Below are 22,539 nucleotides of genomic sequence, written 5' to 3'. Positions count from 1 at the left end.
CCTACCATGAAAAACCCAGCACACTAGTTTTTCCTGAGGTAAGTATTTAAGTGTATTCTGTTAAAGTCAGTATTTGTTTTGAAACCCTGCACCCCCTATTGAATTTTAAAAACTGTACATAAACATTTCATTTCTTCTCTGAGGAGCATGCACTAATCTAGAGAGTTATGCCACGAGGGCAGATTGAACTCCACATTGCCCCTTTCAGCCATGTACTTCTGAATCCATCTCATTTGAACACTACTACAAACTGTTCCCCAGAACCCATTCCACAAATGTGTGGTTTTTCACTTGGTGGACACTCAATAAATACCTGTTTAATGAATGACAAATGACTAGAGATTACCATTAGTAACTGACATGGTGTATAGTCAACATAAACTGTATTCACCACTGGAAGAGCAGTTTAAAACTTGTATCAGGCTGGGCACGGTGGCTCACGCCTATAACCCTAGCACTTTGGGGGGATAAGGTGAGAGGATTGCCTGAGCCCATGGGTTTGAGACCAGCCTGAGCAACTTGACGAGACCTCATGTCTACAATAAAAATCAAAAAATTAGTCAGGTGTGGTGGTGTGTGCATGTAGTTCCAGCTACTTGGAAGGCTGGGGAGGAAAGATCACCTGAGCCCAGCAAGTTGAGGCAGCCTGGGCTACAGAGTGAGACTCCAACTCAAAAAAAAAAAACTTGAATCATTCTGAGGGTGCAGTAGTGTGACTCTCTGTCTCGTTCATTATTATACAAGTGAAATAAAAAATACATTTAAAGAGTGTCTGTTGAGCAATTGGTTTGGTACTTGGGTTCTACAAAACACATGTCATAATGGCCCAGAGCCAGTCTTTAGTGGCATTTCAGGAGTCTGTATATGATTTTTATTTCTCATTGTCCTTGTAGTCTCTGAAAAGAGTGACTGATAGCCTTTCCTTGTGATATCTTGGCTTTTAAAACTGTTGTTTTATCTATTTTTTATGACTGACTTTACACTTGTTAAGTGTAATTTTTGCTTTCTGTAACATAAAAAAAAAAAAGTGATATGGTGTCCCCATGAATTAACAAGAATGGCTGGACCAAAGACAAGAAATCTTTTAAAAACAAATGTTCACATTAAATACCTTAGATAGGTAGCCCTTCTGGGGATTTTTCTTTAATGCAGCAAAAGTGCACCATTTCTGTTTTCAGAAATAGTTCCAGGTTTATACTGAGCTTATCTAAAGTCATATTACATAAGTAAGGACTTTGTTTGTACATTAGTATTTTACATCTTGTAGTCTTACTAAATCCTTTTTTGATCAATCTGATATTGAAGAAATCTATATTGATTTCTTCTACACTTGTTTATGGTATTTATTTTGATATATCTAGGATTAAAAATCAAATTAACAAGTGTGATCAATTTTCTTTGTGATAAAGAAAAGTCCTCTAGTACCCTTAGATACATTCATCCAGGGATAAAAACTTAAGTGAAGATGTTGTAATAAAAAGATCGATTTATTCAATCACTGGGCATAAAAACATTAGCCCTGGGAAAGCATTTTCCTCTAAGAGCTTTAGCTACCGAGTTTCACTTATGTGGCACTAAGTGATTTGCATTTTTAGAGAAATTTCACGTCTGCAGTCAGCTCCAATGAAAACACGAATAAATTGCTTTTTTTTCTTTTTCTGAATTTATGAAGCTGAATCCATTAGCAGTTGAGTCAAAGTGTAATGAAATATAGGCAACAACTTACATGAAGGAAGTTTCTCACTAATCCAAGCTCAGTTGTCATGTACTCCATGTCAGATTAGTGGTTTTCACAGAGATGCCTGTGGTATGTGGTTTTTGTTTGCTTTTGTTTTTTTTAACTGCTGCATTGGAAATAGTGTCTAAAAGACAAAAAACTTAAATAGAGAAACAACAATTAAGAATAAATAGACTTCCTTCAGCAATTCTTGCCACAAACCCAAATAAATCAACCTCTCTAAGCATAACACAATACGTTTGCCTGAGAGGTTTTATTATTATTCACCTTCCTTCTGAAGTCACTGAAGTAAGAATAAGTACAGAAGCTGTGAGCATGGGTTGAAGATACAAATGAACCTGGGTTTGAATCTCCAATGAATCCTTTATCAGCTGTTTGATACTGAGCAAATTACTCTCTCCAACCTTTATTTTTCTTATCTATACAATAGTGATAATAATACCTAGAGGATATGGTGATTGAGAGATTCGACATAATTTTTCATAAATAGAAAAGATCCTAAAATTTATTTGGAAACACACACACACACACACACGCGCACGCACACACACGCCACAAATAGCCAAGACAATCATGAGCAAAAAGAACAAAGCTGGAGGTATCACACTACCGGTCTTCAAAATATACTACAAAATAATTGTAGTTAAAACAGCAGGGTACTTGCATAAACAGACTCATCAACCAATGAAGCAAGTAGAGAGCCCAGAAGTAAACCCAGTAAGTTTCGTTTATTTTCAAAAAGGGTGCCAAGAATACACTATAGCAATAGTACAATCCAGTCTCTTTAATAAATGGTGCTGAGAAAACTGGATATTCATGTGCAGAAGAATGAAACTTGATGCTTAACTCATACCATATACAAAAATTAATTCAAAATGGATTAAAGACTTAAACATAAGACTTGAAACTGTAAAATGACTAGAAGAAAACACAGGGGAAAAACTATGTGACACTGGTCTAGGCAATGATTTCTTAGATTTACCCCAAATGTGTAGGCAACAAAAGCAAAAATAGACAAATGGGGTTACATAAAAATAAAAGCTTCTGCACAAAAAGAGAAACCATTGACAGAGTGAAGAGACAATCTGCAGATTGAGAGAAAATATTTGCAAGCCATACATCTGACAAGGGATAAATATATAAAGAACTCAAATAACTCTATAGAAAGAAAACAATCCAATTATTTAATGTGCAAGGGACCTTAATAGACATTTTTCAAAGAAGACATACATATGAAAATGGTCAACATACTAAAAAATGCTCAACACCACTAATCATTAGGGAAATGCAAATTAAAACCACAATGAGTTATTAACTCACACCTGTTAGAATGGCTAGTCTCAAAAAGATGAAAGGTAACAAGTGTCAGCAAGAATGTGAAAGGTAGGGAACCCTTGTACACATTGAGAATATAAATTAGTACAGCCATTATGAAAATCTGTATGGGCCGGGCTCGGTGGCTCAGCCTGTAATCCCGCGCCGAGGCCGAGGTGAGTGGATTGCCTGAGCCCGCGGGTTCGAGACCCACCTCTGCCACTTGGCAAGGCCTCATCTCTACAATAAATCAAAAAAAAAATTAGCCGGACGTGGTAGCACGCACCTGTAGTTCCAGCTACTTGGAAGGCTGAGGCGGTAGGATCGCCAGAGCCCAGCAGGTCGAGGCTGCGGTGGCCAGGAGTGGCCACTGCACACCAGTCTGGGCAATCAAGTGAGACTCCAACTCAAAAAGAAAAGAAAAGAAAAGAAAATCTGTATGGAAGCTCCTCAAAAAGCTAAAAATAGAATTACCGTAAGATACAGCAATCCCACTTCTGGTTATTTACCCAAGGATTTGCAATCAGTATGTGCTCAGCATGTGCTTTCATGTTCATTGCAGCACTATTCACAATAGCCAAGTCAACCTAAGTGTCCATCAGCCAATGAGTGGACAAAGAAAATGTGGTATATATACACAATGGATTTTTATACCACCTTTTAAAAAAGAAAGAAAACCTGTCATTTGCAGCAACATGATTAGAATTGAAGAACAGTATGCTAAATTAAACAAACCAGGCACAGAAAGACAAATACCACATGATCTCACTTATATTTGGAATCTAAAATAATCAATAGAGAAGCAAAGAGTAGAATGATTACCAAAGGATGGGAGTGGTGGGAAAAATGAGAAAATAATGGTCAAAGGGTATAGAGCCTCAATTAGACAGGAAGGATAAGTTCTTTTCTTTGAGATATATTGCACATTGTGGTGAATATAGTAAGTAATAATGTATTGTACATGTCAAAATCCTTAAGACAGTAAAATCCAAATGTTCTCACCATAAAAAATGGTAAGAAATTGAAGTGATGGGTTTAAATATTTCACATTGTATGCATAAATCAAAACATCACTTTGTACCCCATAAATATGTATATACAATTATAATTTGTCAATTTACAATTAAATAAATAAAGTTCTAACACAATCCTTACTACAAAATAATGTTCTCAATCCATTGAAAAAAATTATCTTTACTTATTATCTGAATGTTGCAACTGAACAAAAGACAAGCAGCTACTACTACTTTGGCAGAGCATGCTATTTTGCTCCTACATTAAATAGTTACATAAAACAGTATTACAACAATGTTCCGTAAAACAACGTTTCTCAAAGTCTAATGAGCAAAGGAATCCCTTCCGGATCCTATTAAAATGCAGGTTCTGACTTACTAGATCTGGAGTGCTTCAGGTTACGCTAGTGCTGTCATTTTGAAGACCACACTTTGAGTAGACAACATATAGATTGCCTGGGAAAATGGTGATTTATTTCAAATTTTATTTCTCATTGTTATTGTTTTAAATTGACTCATTCATTCTTATGAAAATGTTAAAAAATGAGTACTGTATCTGGTTAATTTTTGGTTGTGTGAAGGAATTAATTGGGTTTTCAAAGAAGATATATTTCTAGAAACTACTTGGGTCTGACCAGAAACATATTTACCCATATTATTATATTTGGACTGATATTGTATACCTACAGCATCTTTTCGTTGGAAATCTTATGTTCAAAAATTTAAGTTTGTAACAAAAAATGTTAATTTTCACATCACTAGATTATTCATTTAAAAAATCATCCACTGAACCTGGCTCAGTGGCTCAGCCTGTAATCCCAGGCCTTGGGAGGCTGAGGTGAGTGGATTGCCTGAGACCGTGGGTTCGAGACCCGCCTGGTCAACTTGGCGAGACCTCATCTCTACAATAAATCAAAATGAGCCGGGCGTGGTAGTGTGCACCTGTAGTTCCAGCTACTTGGAAGGCTGAGGGCAGAAGGATCACCGGAGCTCAGCAGGTCGAGGCTGCGGTGGCCGGGAGCGGCCACTGCACTCCAGTCTGGGTGACAGAGTGATACTCCAACTCAAAAAAAAAAAAAAAAATCATCCACTGGATGATAGATGGGTTTATGGCAAAGATTGTGAATGGTTTCACAGACATGCTTAACTCCAAATTCATCGTTTTATTAATCAAATATGTACAACTTTTAGTATATCAATCATAGCTCAATAAAGTAGTTTCTAAAAAAATTATCACTTATTTATCCTCTGTTCTAAAGTAGTCTGTTTATGAAAAGAACATGAAGATAAAGTTATATATTTTCCAAACTATTACTTTTACAAAGGAACCAGAAAAGAAATTGATTCTATCTGTCTATCAGCATTTAGTTTCATTCTACATATATTGCTCTTCACATAATTTGGTCAAGAAACCAAATTAAACTTTAGGGGTGATAATGAAATGGCTATTGCTTGAATTCATTAGCTTTTCCTCAAGCCTCAGATCAGGAAACTAGATGAGAAGAATAAGTTTTCAGATTAATGTTTAGAGACATACTTTCTTATTTTTAGATTTTCAAATCTTGAGATTTTTTCTTAGCTAGAATAAAGTTGAAAGTGTAAACTAAACTATAAAAACAGTGATCAGCAAACATCTTTCACAGAGTCTACCTTCAAGTGACATTAGACAATTTAACGCATGAGAATCTCTTTTTTTCTTTTATTTTTAGTTGACACATAATAATTGTACATATTTATGGGATACAGAGTGATATGACAATACATATATACAATGTGTAATGATCAAATCACAGCAATTAGCATATCCATCACTTCAAACATTTGTCATTTCTTTGTGTGGTGAACGCTCAAAATCCTCATTTCGGCCGGGCTCGATGGCTCAGCCTGTAATCCCAGCACTTTGGGAGCCCGAGGTAAGTGGATTGCCTGAGCCCGTGGGTTCAAGACCCACCTGGGAAACTTGGCGAGACCTTGTCTCTACAATAAATCAAAAACTAGCCAGGCATGGTAACACATGCCTGTAGTTCCGGCTACTAGGAAGGCTGAGGCAGAAGGATCGCTGGAGCCCAGCAGGTCGAGGCTGCGGTGGCCGGGAGCGGCCACTGCACTCCAGTCTGGGCGACAGAGTGAGACTCCAACTCAAAAAAAAAAAAAAAAATGTTAATGAAGTATTTTTGCTTTTTGTGCCTGACTTACTTCACTGAACATAATGTTCTCCAGGCTTACTTAAGTGGTTGTGAATGACAAGATTCCGTTCATTCTTATGGCTGAATAATATTCCATTGTGTACATATGCCATACTTTCTCTATCTATTTGTCTGTTGATGGACACTGAGGTTGAGTCCGCATCTTAACTATTGTGAATAGAGCTGCAATAAATATGGGGGTGCAGGAACCCCTTTAATAGATAGGCTTTATTTCCTTTGGATAAATACCTAGTAGTAGGATTGCTGAATCATATAATAGTTGTATTTTTAGTTCTTCAAGAAACCTCCATAATGACTACACTAATTTGCATTCCCACCAATAGTAACACACAGCATAAGAATCTTACCATAACATGCATCCATTTCGCCCCTCCTACCTTTACACACTGTTGTACATTTTACTTGTATATGTGTTATAAATTTCAAACAATATCGATGCTATTTTGTTCAAAAAATCAAATATGACAAAGAAATTTAACAATTTTATAAGCCTTTTTATATTTGCCCATGTACATGCCATTTCTGATGCTTTCATTCCTTTGCATAGATGCAGATTTCCATTTGGTATCATTTTCCTTCTACCTGAGGACTTGCCCATGTGTGCTAATAATGAGTTACTTAGCTTTTATCTATTTGAGAAGTCTTTAATGCCTTCTTTTTTGTGTGCCTTCATTTTTGAAAGATATTTTCACTGGGTATAGAATTCTAGGTTTGACAGGTTTTTCTTTTTCTTTTTCTTTAAGTTTCTTAAGCTTGGGATTTGTGGAACTTCTTGAGTTTGTGAGTTTATCATGCTCAACAATTTTAGAAAATTTCCAGCCATAATTTCTTTAAAATATTTTTGAGTTCTCTTATCTCAGTATTTTTCAGTATCTCTTTCCAGAACTTCAATAATATATATATTAGGCTACTTGAAGCTGTCCTACAGCTCACTGATAATCTGTTCATTTTCTTTACTCTTTTTCTTCCTTTTATTTTAAGTAGTTTCCACTACTATGTCTTCAAGTTCATTTTTTTTTTTCATTTTAGTCTCCATGTCTCTACTTAACATTCTTAATGTCTAAAATACTGTTATAGTTACTATTTTTGTGTCTTTATTTCTAATTGTAGCAACTAGATCCATCTGAATATATTTTGATTGATTTTTTTCTCCTTATGCCTTTTTTGCATGTTTTGTAATGTTTTATTAGATACCAGATACCGTAAAATTTTGTCCTTTTGGGTGCTGGTTTTGTGTACCATAATATTCTTGAACTTCATTCTGAGATGCAATAAAGTTACTAAGAAGCAGTCTGGTCCTTTCAGGTCTTGCTTTCAAGGTCTGTTCATTGGAGTCAGAGTCAGGTTTAGTCTAGGGATAGCTATTGCCCATCTCTGAGGCAACACTCTTCTAAGAACTATATCCAGTGCCCTGTGAATTATGGAGTTTTCCAATATGACTGGTGCTAACAGGTAGTATCAGCCTTTTGGGGAGACTGTGTACTGTTTACTCACATCCATTTAGGATGTTCTTTCCCTAGCCTCAGGTAGTTTCTTCACACATGTGTTCTGATCTGTACTTGGCCAAATACTTGAAGTTGACCTCTGCCGATTTCCAGAATTCTCACTCTGTATAGTTCTCTCTCCTCATTGGTACACTTGTGTCAGTCAGTTCAGGATGTTATATTGCCTATGCAAAGTAACGTAGACTGGGTGACCTAAATAACAAACATGTTTCTTTCAAAGTTCTGGAGGCTAGGAAATCAAATACAAGGGTTCTAGCATGGTCAGGTTCTAGTGAGGGGTGTTTCAGGAAAGAGGATAATTGGATCTCTATTGCTCTATCTTAGCTAGAAATTTAATATTAAATGTAGCAACAATAGGAGAAATAAAAATAACTATATGGAAACATGAACACACTCTTTATTTATCCTGAGAAAGTACTAGTGTCTGAACATATTATTAGATCTAAATCAGATATTCTCATTAAAAGTTTAGATACCCAGTAAAAGAAACTCAGTATAATTCTGTATCAATGTGATATCTTCAATGCTTCATCCAGGTCTAGTTTCATTCCATTTATTCAAGATAATGGTGCTTAAGGGAAAAAGAAAGAACTTATAATTTTGAGTTGGAATATATTTTTGATCCTCACATAAATTTTTATAGGCTTCACATATTAATGGAAGCATTTGGAAATGGAATTACTATATACCAGATCCTGTAATATAAAAGAAGACATGTCAGTTTTTGATGAGTCCACCCAAATCTGAAAGACGATGCCTACCTTAGAAGTTTATATCTTGATTATTATACTCATCAGATACAGAATTGCCACATCATGATTTCTACTTCAGAACATAGGACAGGTTAACTTTTTGTTGGTTAGCAAAAGAAAAAAGTAGAAAAGTATTATCAAGTAGGAAAGTGTTACTGAGAAAACTCACATGTTTTTTGGTAAAGTATGATTAACTCTATAATCTCAGGCTTTGAGTCATAAAATTTTGACAAACCTTAAGATGAGAAGTGCCATGAATGACAAACCAATATTACAGAAGAAAGAGGAAGAGGAGGAAAAAGAAGAGAAAAAAGATAACAATAGGAAGAAAAAGAAAAGGGAAGGAAAAAGAAACACCAAATCATATGCCAGCAGCAACAATGTTAACTCTTAAACCACACTTCACATGACTGAATTTTTGCTAAAAGATAACATTTGCACATTGTGATTATTATATGCCATTTGTCTTCCTATTCCATCCCCCTACACACACACACAGAGGGAGAGAGAGAGAGAAATCAATTCTCCTTCAATTCTCCTGCCATCTCTGCTCTGTGTCCCAGAAAACTGACTTCCCAGCTTCCTTGTATGGATTTAGCCAAAGGAAGTGACCAGCATATCAGAGGTCGGGAAGGTAGAGAGGTTATGATATTATCCCTCTACCACTTACTTCAGCTCAGTTCTGACAGCTGTGACTACAACTGCTGATTCTAGATTCTGTTGGATGGTTCCTTTTCTAAATCTCCATCTCTCACTCAAGTTCCAAAGGCACTATCCTCTCATTTTGCCCTTCAGGCCCAGGGATGATACTGGCATGGTATCCCTCTATTGCAAGTCCCTGGGTGCCTAGACATCCCTTGTTAGCTCCTTAGCCCTGCCCTCATCTCTTAATAGTTCTTTCATTAAAACCTCTTCAAAATCCCAGTTGCATGTGCCATCTGTCTCCTCCTGACTGATGCCCACTCCTCTATTTGGGTATCAAGTGGCGTGGCTCAAGGCAAGCAAGTACAAGAAATATTAGGCAACTTCCACTTGCTGAAAAGTTCAGTTGATTAGGAGAACAGTGCTAATGAGGCCAAAATTAGTGCCTGGCTATGCTCCAGGATCACAGCCTGTATCCCTGACCAGTCATTTTACACATCATCAGCTACACACCATCAGCTACAAGGGAGACTATGCCAAAGAAGCACACACATGTCTGTGCCAATCCATCACCACGTGCCAATCCATCACCACTCCTGGGAACATGACTCAAGGACTAGCTGTTCCACTGAGATAGCCTCAATATCATCTTTGTTCCCAAAGGACAGTTTTTGTAATGTGATTCTAATGAAAATTTCATATATGTTATTTTGAATAATAAAACCATGACTTTCAATATCTTTCCCAAAGATAAACTTCCATTTCATTACTTTTTTGTGACTAATTCATAATAAAATAGGTTAAAAGTCAAGCTTATCTAAATATGCCTTATATTGATCATGGATTCCAGGCTTTCAAATACATATGTATTTAACTCATTAAAATTCTTCAATGGTTGTGGTTAAATGAGTGAAAGGGTACAACCATTGTCTAAAGAACAGTTAAATATTTTTATTTACTTATTTATTAGAAATGATTTTTTAAGTTATCAAATATGAATGACTAATTTTCAGGTTATGTCCATATTTACCCCAAATAAAACTTTATTCTCCTCAATGGTGGCCTTGTTAAAATCATATTGTTATTAGATGATTGTAGATGCACAATTAAATTAACATCAATATCTTGGCTTATTTCCATGGTGTTAGTTTTAGAGGACTTAAATTCATGGTGGGGAAGGGAGAGACTTCTGTTCCTTTTTCAGAAATCAATTTCTGAGACTCTTTACAATCAGTGAGAGAGAAGTATCTACTACATTTGACTGTTTGTACCAAATTTCTAATAAAACTATTTCTACTAAAATTGAATCTATGACTTAAGTAAAATGTACTGAAACACAAAAGCAAAATATCTCTTTCTTAATAATGGCTTAATGCCAAGATCACCCATCAGATATGAGCATTTTTTGTACACAGTATTTATTCTTAATCAGTTGCATAAGGCATAATCTGAGTTTTATTTTTCAACAAAAGCTTTTGAGTCATTTGGATAAGGTCAACAGGAAGCACAGTTCTTTAACATTAGGTGATCAACTTTTTGACAACAACACGACCAGCATCGCTAATGGAATGATAGCCTGCAGGGTCCAGCTAACTATGCTATATGAGTGTAATCAACCTCTGTGATGACTATTCAAAAGTAATCCCTTTAGCTTTGAACTGCAACATATATTTCAAAACGGCAAAAACCATATGAAGAAATTCTCTGCAGACCACACTGACACAATACAGCCTTTATATCCTGCTCTCTGTGTTAGCTGCTTGCAGTGAGTTTTAAATTTAAGGTAATGACTACTGTATATTCATGTGAACACACAATACTTTTGATTTGTTGTGCAAAGGTTGAATCCATTACCAGGGGTCTAGTCTATAAACTGTGACACAACCTTTATGAGTGAGTTGTTATTTACCACTTTTTAGACTAAGGCCACTAAAAATGTTTTGCATGCCAAATTATAAAAATTCATTTGTCTCTCCAGTCACCAAAATGCCAGGTAATAATGTCTTCTCTATTTCAACTCATATTTCTCAACAGACAGTCTTTTAAAATCTTGTTTATGTAAGTACTGTATTATATAAAATTACATTCCATTGTTTTAAAATAAAGTGATGAGGTGGTGGGTTTTTAACAATTTAGCATTTGCTGACTTATCTATTGCTGTAATAAAGTATAGGCTAAGGGTGATATAAATGAGATTCTTTTGTTACCCACTCAAGAGAATCTACCATGTGAGAGTCTTAACTATTAGCAGCAGAGAAGCGCCAATTTTTACTGAAATGTAAATAGTATAAGCAACATCCACACATCAACTTTTTATTGATTGGGCCTCTTTTGATAGAGTGGTATTGGTCCCAGTCTTCCAGTTCCCTTGAAGTCCCACCAATCAAATACCTCAAATCACACCATAAGTCAGACCCACAGCACAATAAGTCAGACCCACAGCACAAAACCTAGGCTAGAATCAAAATGAGTGTTTTTGCAATGACGGAACCAAGAGTCAACAACCCTGTATTGGTCAATTTGTTGCAAATGAACAGAAATATCAAACACCTGGATGATGATTTTAAATGTTCCACATGTAATTGAATCACTGCTAAGGCTTCCTAGCACAGAATGTGTAATTGTTCTTGATTTAAACTAGTAGTTGTGGCCCAAGTTGAGTAGCAAGAGTAATGGCAGATACAGTTACTCTTCTCAGAGAATTTACTTGGGAAATATTCCATAAGAAAAACCACCTTCCCTTGAAATCCAGGGAATGAATATTGAACAATTATTTGAGACCAGTCAGGCATAATTTAAACCTGAAAATCTAAAGACTGCTGCACCTTAAGAGATATTATTCCATCCTGCCAAGCAAAAGGAATGCTGAGTTCAAGATACTAGATAATGTAAAATAGGCATTGGGATATTTAGTATGGTTCCATATATTGTGATACAATAAAAATAATATTAAACTGAAAATCTCAAAGTAATTCTTTACCTAAAAGAAAGATAGAACACATTAGCTTACATAAAGGCTAAGCTCCTATTACAAAGAGTCCCAAAAGTACAGTAACTTAAGAATATGGAACTTGGCTTCTCCCTTAATTCTGAAGTGAGCTGGCTACATTTATGAGAGGGTCTCACAGGCATTCAGGTTTTGTTACTCTACCATCCCCCAGGGAAGGGCTTCTCAACCTTGTGCTATTGAAATGGGCTGAACAACTTTTTATTGAGGAAAAAGTGAGGAACGACTGTCTGTGAATTGTAAGACCTCTATCATCCCTGACCTCTATCAATGAGATGCCATTTATAACAACCAAAAATATCTGCAGACATTTCCCTTCGGGTAAAATCACCACCAGTTGAGAACCACTGTCTGGATGTTGTAATTGTCTACATGACAGAATCTGAATGACAGGGCTAGTGTTCCAAGTTCAAGATTAAAGAGAAAGTTCAAGGAGGAACAAGTACCCAATGTCTAACACTCAGGCCTAGAAGCAGTATGCAGTCATGTGCTACTTAACATTTCCATAAGTGACAGACCACATAGACAATCACCACTGATATATATGCAATCACTCATGAGATAATAATGAAAATTTTCTATGGCCTAATGACATTGTAGTCATCATAACATCATAGTCTGATGCATTACCTTTCCTATGTAAGGTTTGTTTAGATACACAAATACTTACAATGCACCAAGTGTTCAGTAAAGTAACACACTGCACAGGTTTGTAGCCTAGGAGCACTAGACTACACCATAGAACACAGGTGTGTAGTAGTCTTTACTTTGGTTTGTATAAGTACACTCTCTGGTGTTCACACAACAACAAAATCGCCTAACTATACATTTCTTCAAAATGTATCTTTGTTATTAAGCAACACATGACTGTTTATCACTTTGTCTACATCCATTGGTAGAAACATAATCATATGGCTTCAAATAAGTAGTTCTCTGAAGATAGGAAAGATTTAGTAGAGAGCAGCAGCACTGATGAATGGGGTGCAGAAAGGATTAACAAAGCCATGTCTTTGGGATGAAGTGAAGTAAAGGGATTGGCCTTAAATAGTTCATTGTTAGAAACAGGAGGAAAGACAGAGTATACATGAGGGGAACCCTCCCCCAAAAAACTAGAATTATCTTTTTTTTTATTTTCTGGGGTGATAGGAGGTGGACCCATGTAGTACAGGCTTCCCTTGCTCCAGGAACCCATCAGCATCAATGTACCAGCTAGCAATGTTGTAAAATATGATTTGCAAAAGAAACATCCCAAGTTGTGGCAAACAGGTGATTGGTTCTTCCACCATAACAATGCACCTGCACACTCCACACTGAGTGTTCAGCAGTTTTTTACCAAAAATGGCATGACCCCATGCCCCACCCTCCCTATTCACCTGCTCTCACCCCAAGCAACTTTTTTTTGTTTCCCTGATGAAAAAGTTCTCAAAGTGAAATGTTTTGCCAATGTGGAAGAGGTGACACAAAAAAATGGCAGAAGCGCTAAAAGGTATCCAAATTGATGAGTTCAAAAACTGTTTTGAAAATTGATGAACATAGAAAGAGCTCACAATTTGGGAAAAATGAGTCTTCCTACTCGAGAGCACAGAACTATTTACCCACTTCAAAGGATGTACATAGCTTCATATTGATATAAAATGGATTTTGAATGTTCTCCAAACTAGCTACAGTCCAGCAGTTGGTATATTATGGATACTGTTTCTCATTATGTGCCTTTCTATAACGTATATGGCATTGTTTCAAAATGTGTATGTTAAAAATAAAATGTTGTATATCCTTTAAAAAAAACTGTTTTGAGCAATGGAAAAAGTATCTTAATAGGTATATTGCATCAAATGTAGAGTGCCTTGAAGATGACTGAAGTTTAAACATCTAAGAATAAATACACAATTTCTAACAAATAAATTCCAGTTTTAGGGGGTCCCCCATCATAGAACAGAATATATAGATACTGAGTATATGGAAGGGGTAAGATTAGTGAAGTAGAGGAACTAACCTTAGGTAGTTCATTGCTAGGAATAGGAAGGAAAGCAGAGTATGTGCAACAGAATCAGGTGGGTGAGTAACTCTTGCCACAGAGCCTGTGAGAGATTTTCCCTACTATCTTTTATTTCCTCTATGAAACTGAAAAATAAATCAGCAGCTGAGAAGGAAGGTTCAAGTGGAGGGTTGCAGGTTTCAGAAAATGGAAGAGTTGCCTACTCATAGTCATCTAAGAAAGTGGAAGAATGAGAGGACTAGGAATGCTTAATAGAATGACCTGAGAGCATCGAAGGTCTGCCGAATGTTCGTGGCCATGAATCTAAAGTGAGGTCTACCAGACTGGTTGTATATTTCTCCAGCTCTACTGAGCCATACAGTGCAAGAGAGGTACAGGCAGAGAGTCGAAATTAACTAGAGCTACAGTTTTGTCAAAGGGAGCATGACAAGGTGGGAAGAGAGGAAGTCAAGGAATTTAAACAGTATGATGAAGAGAGAAGACATCAAACAAGAAGGAACAATGAAAAGGTGGTAGAATCAGAGGTTGCAATGGAGTGGAAGGATTGCTAGGGTTGGGATGCTAGAAGGCGTGGTCTGGGAAGGGGGCAATCAAGTCATGAAATGCAGGAAACTGACTGGGCTCAGTGGCTCAGCCTGTCATCCCAGCAACTTGGGATGCTGAGGCAAGTGGATTGCCTGAACCTGCAGGTTCAAGACTAGCCCGGGCAACTTGGAGAGACCTCATCTCTACAATTAATCAAAATTTAGCCGGGTGTGGTAGTGAACACCTATAGTTCCAACTACTTGGAAGGCTGAGGCAGGAGGATCTCTGGAGCCCAGCAGGTCGACACTGGGGTAACTGTGAGTGTGCCTCTGCACTCCAACCTGGGCAACAGAGTGAGACTCCAACTCAAAAAAAAAAAAAGGGAAAAGAAAAGAAATGCAGGAAACTGAGACTGAGAGTGCCTGCCATTACTAGTGATGGCAAGGTTTAAGTATGACAATAGCAATTAATGGTTATGGTAAGATGAAGAATGAAGTCTAAGAGAACAGGAGCTCAAGGAATTGAGGCTTAGGGTGGAACAATCCTCTACATGTACATGAAAATTGCTAAATTAAGAAAATGATAGTCTTGAGAGGCTGAGACAGGAGGATGGCATGAGCCCAGGAGTTCAAGGCTGCTGTGAGCCATGATTGCACCACTGTATTCCAGTCTATGTGACAGAGTGAGACCTTGTCTCTAAAAAAAATTAAATTAAATTAAAAAGAAAGTAGTAGTAAAGTGAAAATGTGACAGTGATAGAATCAACTGGGAACAATCCCATTTCGGGACAGATCACAGCAATAGTGACAACAGTGGACTATATAATCTGATGACATGAGTTTTAGAAAAGGAAAGAGGGAAGATGTATGTCCTGTAAGAGCAAAAGGGAGGAGAGACACCTACCCATCTCCAGGTCCAATAGTGAGAAGACAGAAAAGCAAAAGCAAAAATTGGCTTCCGGACTGGTAATATCTTCAGAGGGGAACCACGTTTCTGTTAGGACAAAAAAGTAAAAGGAATTTCAGAAAGTAGGGGGAGGATATGGAGCACTTTGCTGAAATAATGGGCCAAGTACTCCAAAGGGTACAGTGAAAATGTCGCAGGAGTTGCAGTGAGTAGAAGATGGGGACAGAATAAAAAATGTAAAGAGAGTTAGGAACAGTAGAATACAGGAATGGGGGGAGCTGAAAACTGGACCTGTCATCAGCAGGAATAGAGTCCTCTTGGGCCAGGCACAGTGGCTCATGCCTATAATCCCAGCACTTTGGGAGGCCAAGGTGAGAGGATTGCCTGAGCCCATGGGCTCGAGACTAACCTGAGCAACTTGGTGAGACCGCATCTCTACAATAAATCAAAAAATTAGCTGGGTGTGGTAAAACAAATAAAAATAAAGAGCCTTCTTTCTAGATTAGTCCAGTAGATTCAAGTCAAAAGCAAAAGCAGGTATGAAATGAAGTGGCCGACTGTGGTGGCTCACACCTGTAATATCAACATTTTGGGAGGCTGAGGTGAGAGAATTGCCTGAGCCCAGGAATCTGAGACCAGCCTGGGCAGCATGGCAAGGTCTTGTCACTATAATAAAATTAAAAAATTAGCCAAGCGTGGTGGTGTACTCCTATAGTCCCAGCTATTTAGAAGGCTAAGGGGGAAGGACCACCTGAGCCTAGGAGGTTGAGGCTGCAGTAGCCAAAATCGTACCACTGCACTCCAGCCTGGGTGACAGAGTAAGACTTCAACTAAAAAAAAAAAAAAAGTTAAGTAACAAATTAACATGATTATTTATATATATAAACTTCTCATATTGGACTTCATTGTTTTTATACTTTATATTGCTCCCTGAATTTTCCCTTTAGCATATTATGTTTTAAAGTCATCTTTTCCACAATAGGTGGCCTTTCCAATTGCCATTTCTTATGTCACAAGAATTCTGTGGGCTGGGAATTAAGGCAGGTCTTGGTTGGACATTGATGGAGGTCACTATGTGTACTCAGCTGAGAGATTGACTAGTTTGAAAGGCCTGCCTGGGATGGCTGGAAGACTGGACTCAGCTGGGACCATCTAAGAGAGCATCTATACATGGCCTTTCCAGCATAGCAGCCTCAGGATGTTAGGGCTTATGTGGTGACTGATTTCCTCCAAAAAAAAAAAATGCAACCTAAGAGAACCAGGTAAGAGGTTGCATAGCCTTTTCTGTCTTAATCTCAGAAGTCATGTGCAACCTAAGAGAACCAGGTAAGAGGTTGCATAGCCTTTTCTGTCTTAATCTCAGAAGTCATGTGCTACTCTCTCCACATTCTGTTGATTATGAAAGAGTCTAGGACTAGTCCAATTTCAAGAAGAAGAGAATTCGCTTCTGCCTCTTCTTGGGGGTTGACAAGACCATACTGTGTAGAAACATGTGGAGTGGGAGATATTGTTTGGACAATACAATCTGTCCTGGTGATACAAATATCCTTATCATATAGGTGATAAGCTCAGATATCTCTGAAAAGCAATTCCCAGGTTCAAGCTCAAAACTACCACAAACTTTTCATGACATGTCATTAATTTTATATATCCTTTTTTTTTTCTTTAGGAGAGTTTAGAGGATGCACAGTGGAACATGTGTCTCGAAACTCAGAACATTTGGAAGAACTCAGAGGGTATGATAAATCAAGTACCAAGTTTCTATTATATTACCCACTTTGTGCAAGATACTAAGTAATCTCATTCTTCAAACACAAGAAGAGTAGTTTCATCCACCACTTGATAAGCTAATACTGAAATGCTGCTTTAAAAAAATCACAGATTTACTTTTGAATATTATATAAGGTTAAGTATGTTCTCTAAGCTATGTCTGAAAATTACAGAAAGCAAAATATCTTTCAAAGTAAGTGGTGTGTTTTTTTTTTTACTTTCAAGCCTAGTATCAAAGTTAATTTTATAATTTATTTTATTTCAGATTTCCAAATGATCAAAAAAATGAAACATAAAGCAGCTTTTGACTCAACATCAAAGCAAGAAGAAATTTGTCACATCACCTTAGATTCCAATACTTGTAATAGAAGTATGCTACAAATAATATGGAGTTATAATAAAACTGACTGTGTTTTCATTGGATTTTGTATGGAGTATATTGCTACAAATTTAGTCCAAAACATCTAAATCTATAAAAATAAAATAAGTTCCAAATACTTAGAAATATCAGTAATTATCCATAAAATTAACAGTAAAAAATTTTTAATCAGTACTCCACAATAAACAGTAATATAATAAAATTAAAATTTGATCATTTCTATTGAGAAAATCATTACGAGCTTGAGGGAATCTTCCATGTTGAATAAATGCAGAATAATACTTACCAAAATTTTCAGGAGAACTTTCCAATATAGATAAAAGGATTATTAGCACACACAAAAAAAGACTCTTATATAGGTAAGGACTTAAAATAGTTTGCTTTACCTGTGTAAAAAGTATATTTATGATACTGATATCATAGTAGCTGATAGTATGTAATCAAACTTATCCATGTCAATTTTAAAGTTTTTAAAAATCTTCATTTTACCACCTTTTCCTAACGTGTCTTGCAAATGAAAACAAACACCTGACAGCTGATATGGTATATGTATAATTTCTGGAGATCTGCAAGTCTAGGGGAATCCAGGAATGAAATTCATTGCCAACAACAAAGACTTTTATTCCCATGTAACTTTGGTCAGTATCTTCTTTAATTCTTGTTTCTCTGAATGCTCCATGACTGAAGGAACTCTCCCTGGAAGACGACAATGTGTAGCATCTTTCTGCTTTCCACCCAATAGTGAAGCTTCTGCACCTGCCCAAGGAGACAATTCAACACATCCATGTAATGAAAATGACTCAGTGTAAATAGGTAAAAATAGTAGAAAAGATTTACGGGGGAAAAAGTGTTTTCTTGTGTTGTTTATTCAATCAATAGACCCAATTTCCACAGCATCTCTTTTTACATCTCTTCTGTAGTGCCCACAGACTTCCAGGCATTTTGTCCTAAAATTAGAGTTAAAGTATGTTTCTATCTTTAAAACAATCCCAGATGTCTGCCTTCAGGCTTAAAAATTATTGAGATAGAGAAATAAAGTAGTTAAAGATGGTCTCTCAGAATACACACACCTTCTAAGGTGATCATCATTTTCTGACTTTACTAGAAACCGTCATTTTAAAGTGACACTGGTCAGAGCAAATAGATAGTGAATCAGACAATGCATTCAGAAATAGTCAAAAAAGACTAAGATAGATAGATAGATAGATAATTTAGAACATGATAAAGGGGACATTTCAAAACAATAGGAAAAGGATGGTCTACACAACAAATGTTCTAAGAACAATGATTATCTCTACGGGAGTAAAATCCATTATGTGTGTGTTCCCTATCTCACATCATCAAATCAAATTGAACTATAAATAAAGCAGAATTAAACACAGGGGAATGGTTTTCTAATCTTGGGTAGGGGAACACCTTCCTAAGCAAGAACTCAAGGTCAGGTGCAGAATAAACAACTACTAAAACATATTGGAGTACATTGAAAAGATCCACACAGTGAAAAAGTCATTAAAGAAAGATAAAAGAACAATGGAGCAAAAGAAAAATATTCAACAAAAAAAACCCCTAATGCCCCCAAAATACATATAATCTCTAAAAACAGTAGGAATAAATAATAAAGGGAAGAAAGAAAAGAAGAAAAGAGAAAGACAACTTAGTTGTTAACAGGACAAAGGATACAAATAGTCAATTCAGACAAGAAAAAATACAAACGAGTAATACATATAGTAAAGGACAGTCAAGCTGGAACACTTGTGCATCGCCGGTGGAAATCTAAAATGGTGTAGATGCCAGAGATGGAAATAATAGACACTGGGGACATCAATAAGTGGGGAGGCGAGGAGAGGGGTCAGGGATCAGAAATTGCCCGTGAGGTACAATATTCACTATCTGGGGAATAGGCCACCTGAGACCCAGTCCCCACCACTGGACAATGTGTCCATGTAATGAACACGCATGTGTACCCCCAAATCTACAAAAAGAAAGCTAAATATATATAAATCAAGTAGTGCAGATGTAATGGAAAACATTGTCAGTCCCTCAAAAAGTTAAATATAAAATCACCATATTATACAGCAATTTCAAACTAACCAATAAGGTATCATTTTCTACTAATAATAAATTAACAAAAAAATTAAGTGTTTGAAAATAGCCACTGCACCTAAGGTTTAGGACAAAGGACACTCTACTATGGCTTGAATGTGTCTTCCAAATTTCATGTGTTGAAAACCCAACCCTCAAGGCAACAGTTGGGAGGTAGGGCCTGGTAAAGGTGTTTGTCATGAGGTCTCCACTCTCTTAAATGGATTAATGCTGATTCTAAAAGGGCTTGAGGCTGCAAATTCAATCTGTTGCTTTATCTCATTTCAATTTGGCAGTACTTATGAAAATATCAAAAATGTATATTCTATGAGCTAATATTTCTGTTTCTAGAAATATTTCTTACAAGACTATTCAGACAATTTTCATATAAGGATGCTCATCACAGATCATCTGTAATATTGGGATATTGTAATCTTCATAAATATTCATTAACTTGGGAGTGGCTAAATAAATTATGGTACTTCTATAATACAATATAATATGTGTCATTAAAGAGCAAGGTAAGGTTTAGAGTACTGACATGGAATGATGTCCATAATATATTGTTGAGATTAAATCAAGTCATAGTCATAGACCTAACTGTAAGAGCTAAAGCTACAGAACATCAAGAAGAAAATTGTTCAAATCTTGAGTTAGGCAAAGATTTCTGAGCGGACAAAAGGCACAAGCCCTTTCAAAAAATTGACAATGTACTAAATTAAAATTTAAAATGTTCTTCATAAGGCAATGTTAAAATAATTTTTTTTAATTGCAGACGGGTAGAAAATATTTGTAAAACACCTTTCTGATAAAGTCCTTGTATCAAGAATATATAAATAATTTTTTCAGCTCACTAAAAAGACAATGCAATTTCAGGAATAGGCAAAAGATTTAAACAGGCATTTCACCAAGAATACACACACATAGAAAATAAGCACATATTGTCTCTTGATTATATTCATTCTTGAAAAAGATGCTAATAAAAGGTCTGCAAATAATGATCTATTTTCTATTTCTATTCAGCACTGACATCTGTTACTAGCAATTATTTTCTTTCCAATAGCATTGTCTAGAATGTGTAGTACTGTCAAATAACAGTACTGAGAGTGGGCAATCTTCTCTTGTTCTTGATAATGAAGTTAGCCATCTAAAGTTGTTTCCATTAGGTAGAATATTTCCTATAAGTGTTGGTTTATAATATGAACAAAATAAATCCCCTTCTACTTCTCGTGTGCTAGCTAACAAGTTGTTTTTAAAATAAATAATGGTTAAATATTATCGAATGATTTGTATTCTTTGGTTTTGAAAATTGTAATGTTTCCCCTTTAATTAATGATGTCACTTCTGTTTGATTCATCCTTGAATTTCCTGTATTTGTCCATTGGATCATTGTCTAATTGGATTTTGAGATTTAGTATTTTAGTTAGGAATTTTGTCATTTAGGCCATTACTTCAAAAGTTAAATGGTAGTTTTCTAATTTGAAATGCACGAATAATTGCAACTGTATGGTATTGGTACAAGAACAGGCACATAGACCAATGGAACAAGATACAGACTCCAGAAGCAAAACCTCAATTTCTCAACCAACTCATCTTCGACAAAGCTTCCACCACCAACCACCAGGGAGAGGAGAACCCATACAGCAAACAGTGCTGGAATATGTTGAAACTTAAAAGATAGTTCACCAATTTTGTCAAATAATCAACTTTTAGAGAGTCTGTAGTATTTCTTTACATAATCAAACACCAATGAAGAAATTGGAAAATAATTTTTCATTGCAATAGCTCCAAACCAATGACAGTAACTAATAATTGACTGAGTCTACACTAATCTCTACAGAGAAAAAGTTTAATTCCCAGGTAAACAAAGGAGTAAATGAACAAGTGGAAAGAATAAGCTTGCCCATAGAAAGAACAACTCGAAGCAGAGGACAGTTCTCCCCAAACTAGTATGTATAATGTGATATGCCCAAACTATCAGGTGAATGTTAATAGATAAAATTATACCAAAATGTAAATTTGCCATGAAAGTCAATAAATAATTGAATAAACTTCAAAAAAGAAAGAAAATAAGCACATAAAAAGATCATCAACACCATTAGTCATTAGAGAAATGCAAATCAAAACTACAATGTAAGATATTACTACACACCTACTAGAATGGCTAAAATGTAAAATGTCTGGCAACACCAAAAGCTGACAAGGACTTGGAGCAACTGGAAATCTCAAAATCACTATTAGAAATGCAAAAGCGTACAACTGCTTTGGAAAACAATTTAGCTGTTTCTGATAAACTTTAACACATACCGTATGACCCAGCAACCCCACTCTTAAGTATTAACCCAAGAGAAATAAAAACATATGTCTACACAATGTCTTGTATATGAATATTTATAGTACTTTTATTCACAATAGTAAAAAACTATAAATCACCCAGTGTCTGAATGGATAAACAAATTGTGCTACATTCATGCCATTCAACACTACAATAAAAGCAACTGTCGATAAATGTAACAACATGAGGGATCTCAAGGGCGTTTTTATGCTGAGCAAAAGAAGCCAATCACAAAAATTCTATCTATATAACATTCTGGGAAAGGAAAACCGATAGAACATTATTAGATATTAGATCAGTGGCTGCCATGAGCTGGGTGTGGGGAAAGGGCATGAGGAAACATTTTTGTTAAGAAAATGTTCTATATC

The 22,539-nt window shown here is 36.2% G+C and overlaps 1 protein-coding gene across 2 annotated transcripts in view; it reads left to right on the top strand.

Moving 5' to 3' along the window:
- Nucleotides 1-17,798, top strand: part of TTC29 (tetratricopeptide repeat domain 29) — a 265,274-nt gene extending 247,476 nt beyond the window's left edge. Inside the window, exons 12-13 of one of the 2 annotated variants that reach the window (XM_021716824.1) lie at nt 17,278-17,341; nt 17,641-17,798. In XM_021716824.1, the coding sequence (XP_021572499.1) occupies nt 17,278-17,341; nt 17,641-17,671 (95 nt within the window). In that variant the 3' untranslated portion in view covers nt 17,672-17,798. Of the gene's footprint in view, nt 1-17,274; nt 17,342-17,640 lie in introns of both variants that reach the window. The other variant, XM_008066516.2, reaches the window with a different exon arrangement.
- Nucleotides 17,799-22,539: the final 4,741 nt, after the last annotated feature.

This window comes from Carlito syrichta, unplaced genomic scaffold (assembly GCF_000164805.1).
Source record: "Carlito syrichta isolate Samal-C Ts95f unplaced genomic scaffold, Tarsius_syrichta-2.0.1 Scaffold308977, whole genome shotgun sequence".
In the NCBI taxonomy this organism is placed as follows: Eukaryota; Metazoa; Chordata; class Mammalia; order Primates; family Tarsiidae; genus Carlito; species Carlito syrichta.
The sequence above is the reverse complement of the archived record's forward strand: the minus strand, read 5'-3'. Positions and strand labels throughout refer to the sequence as shown.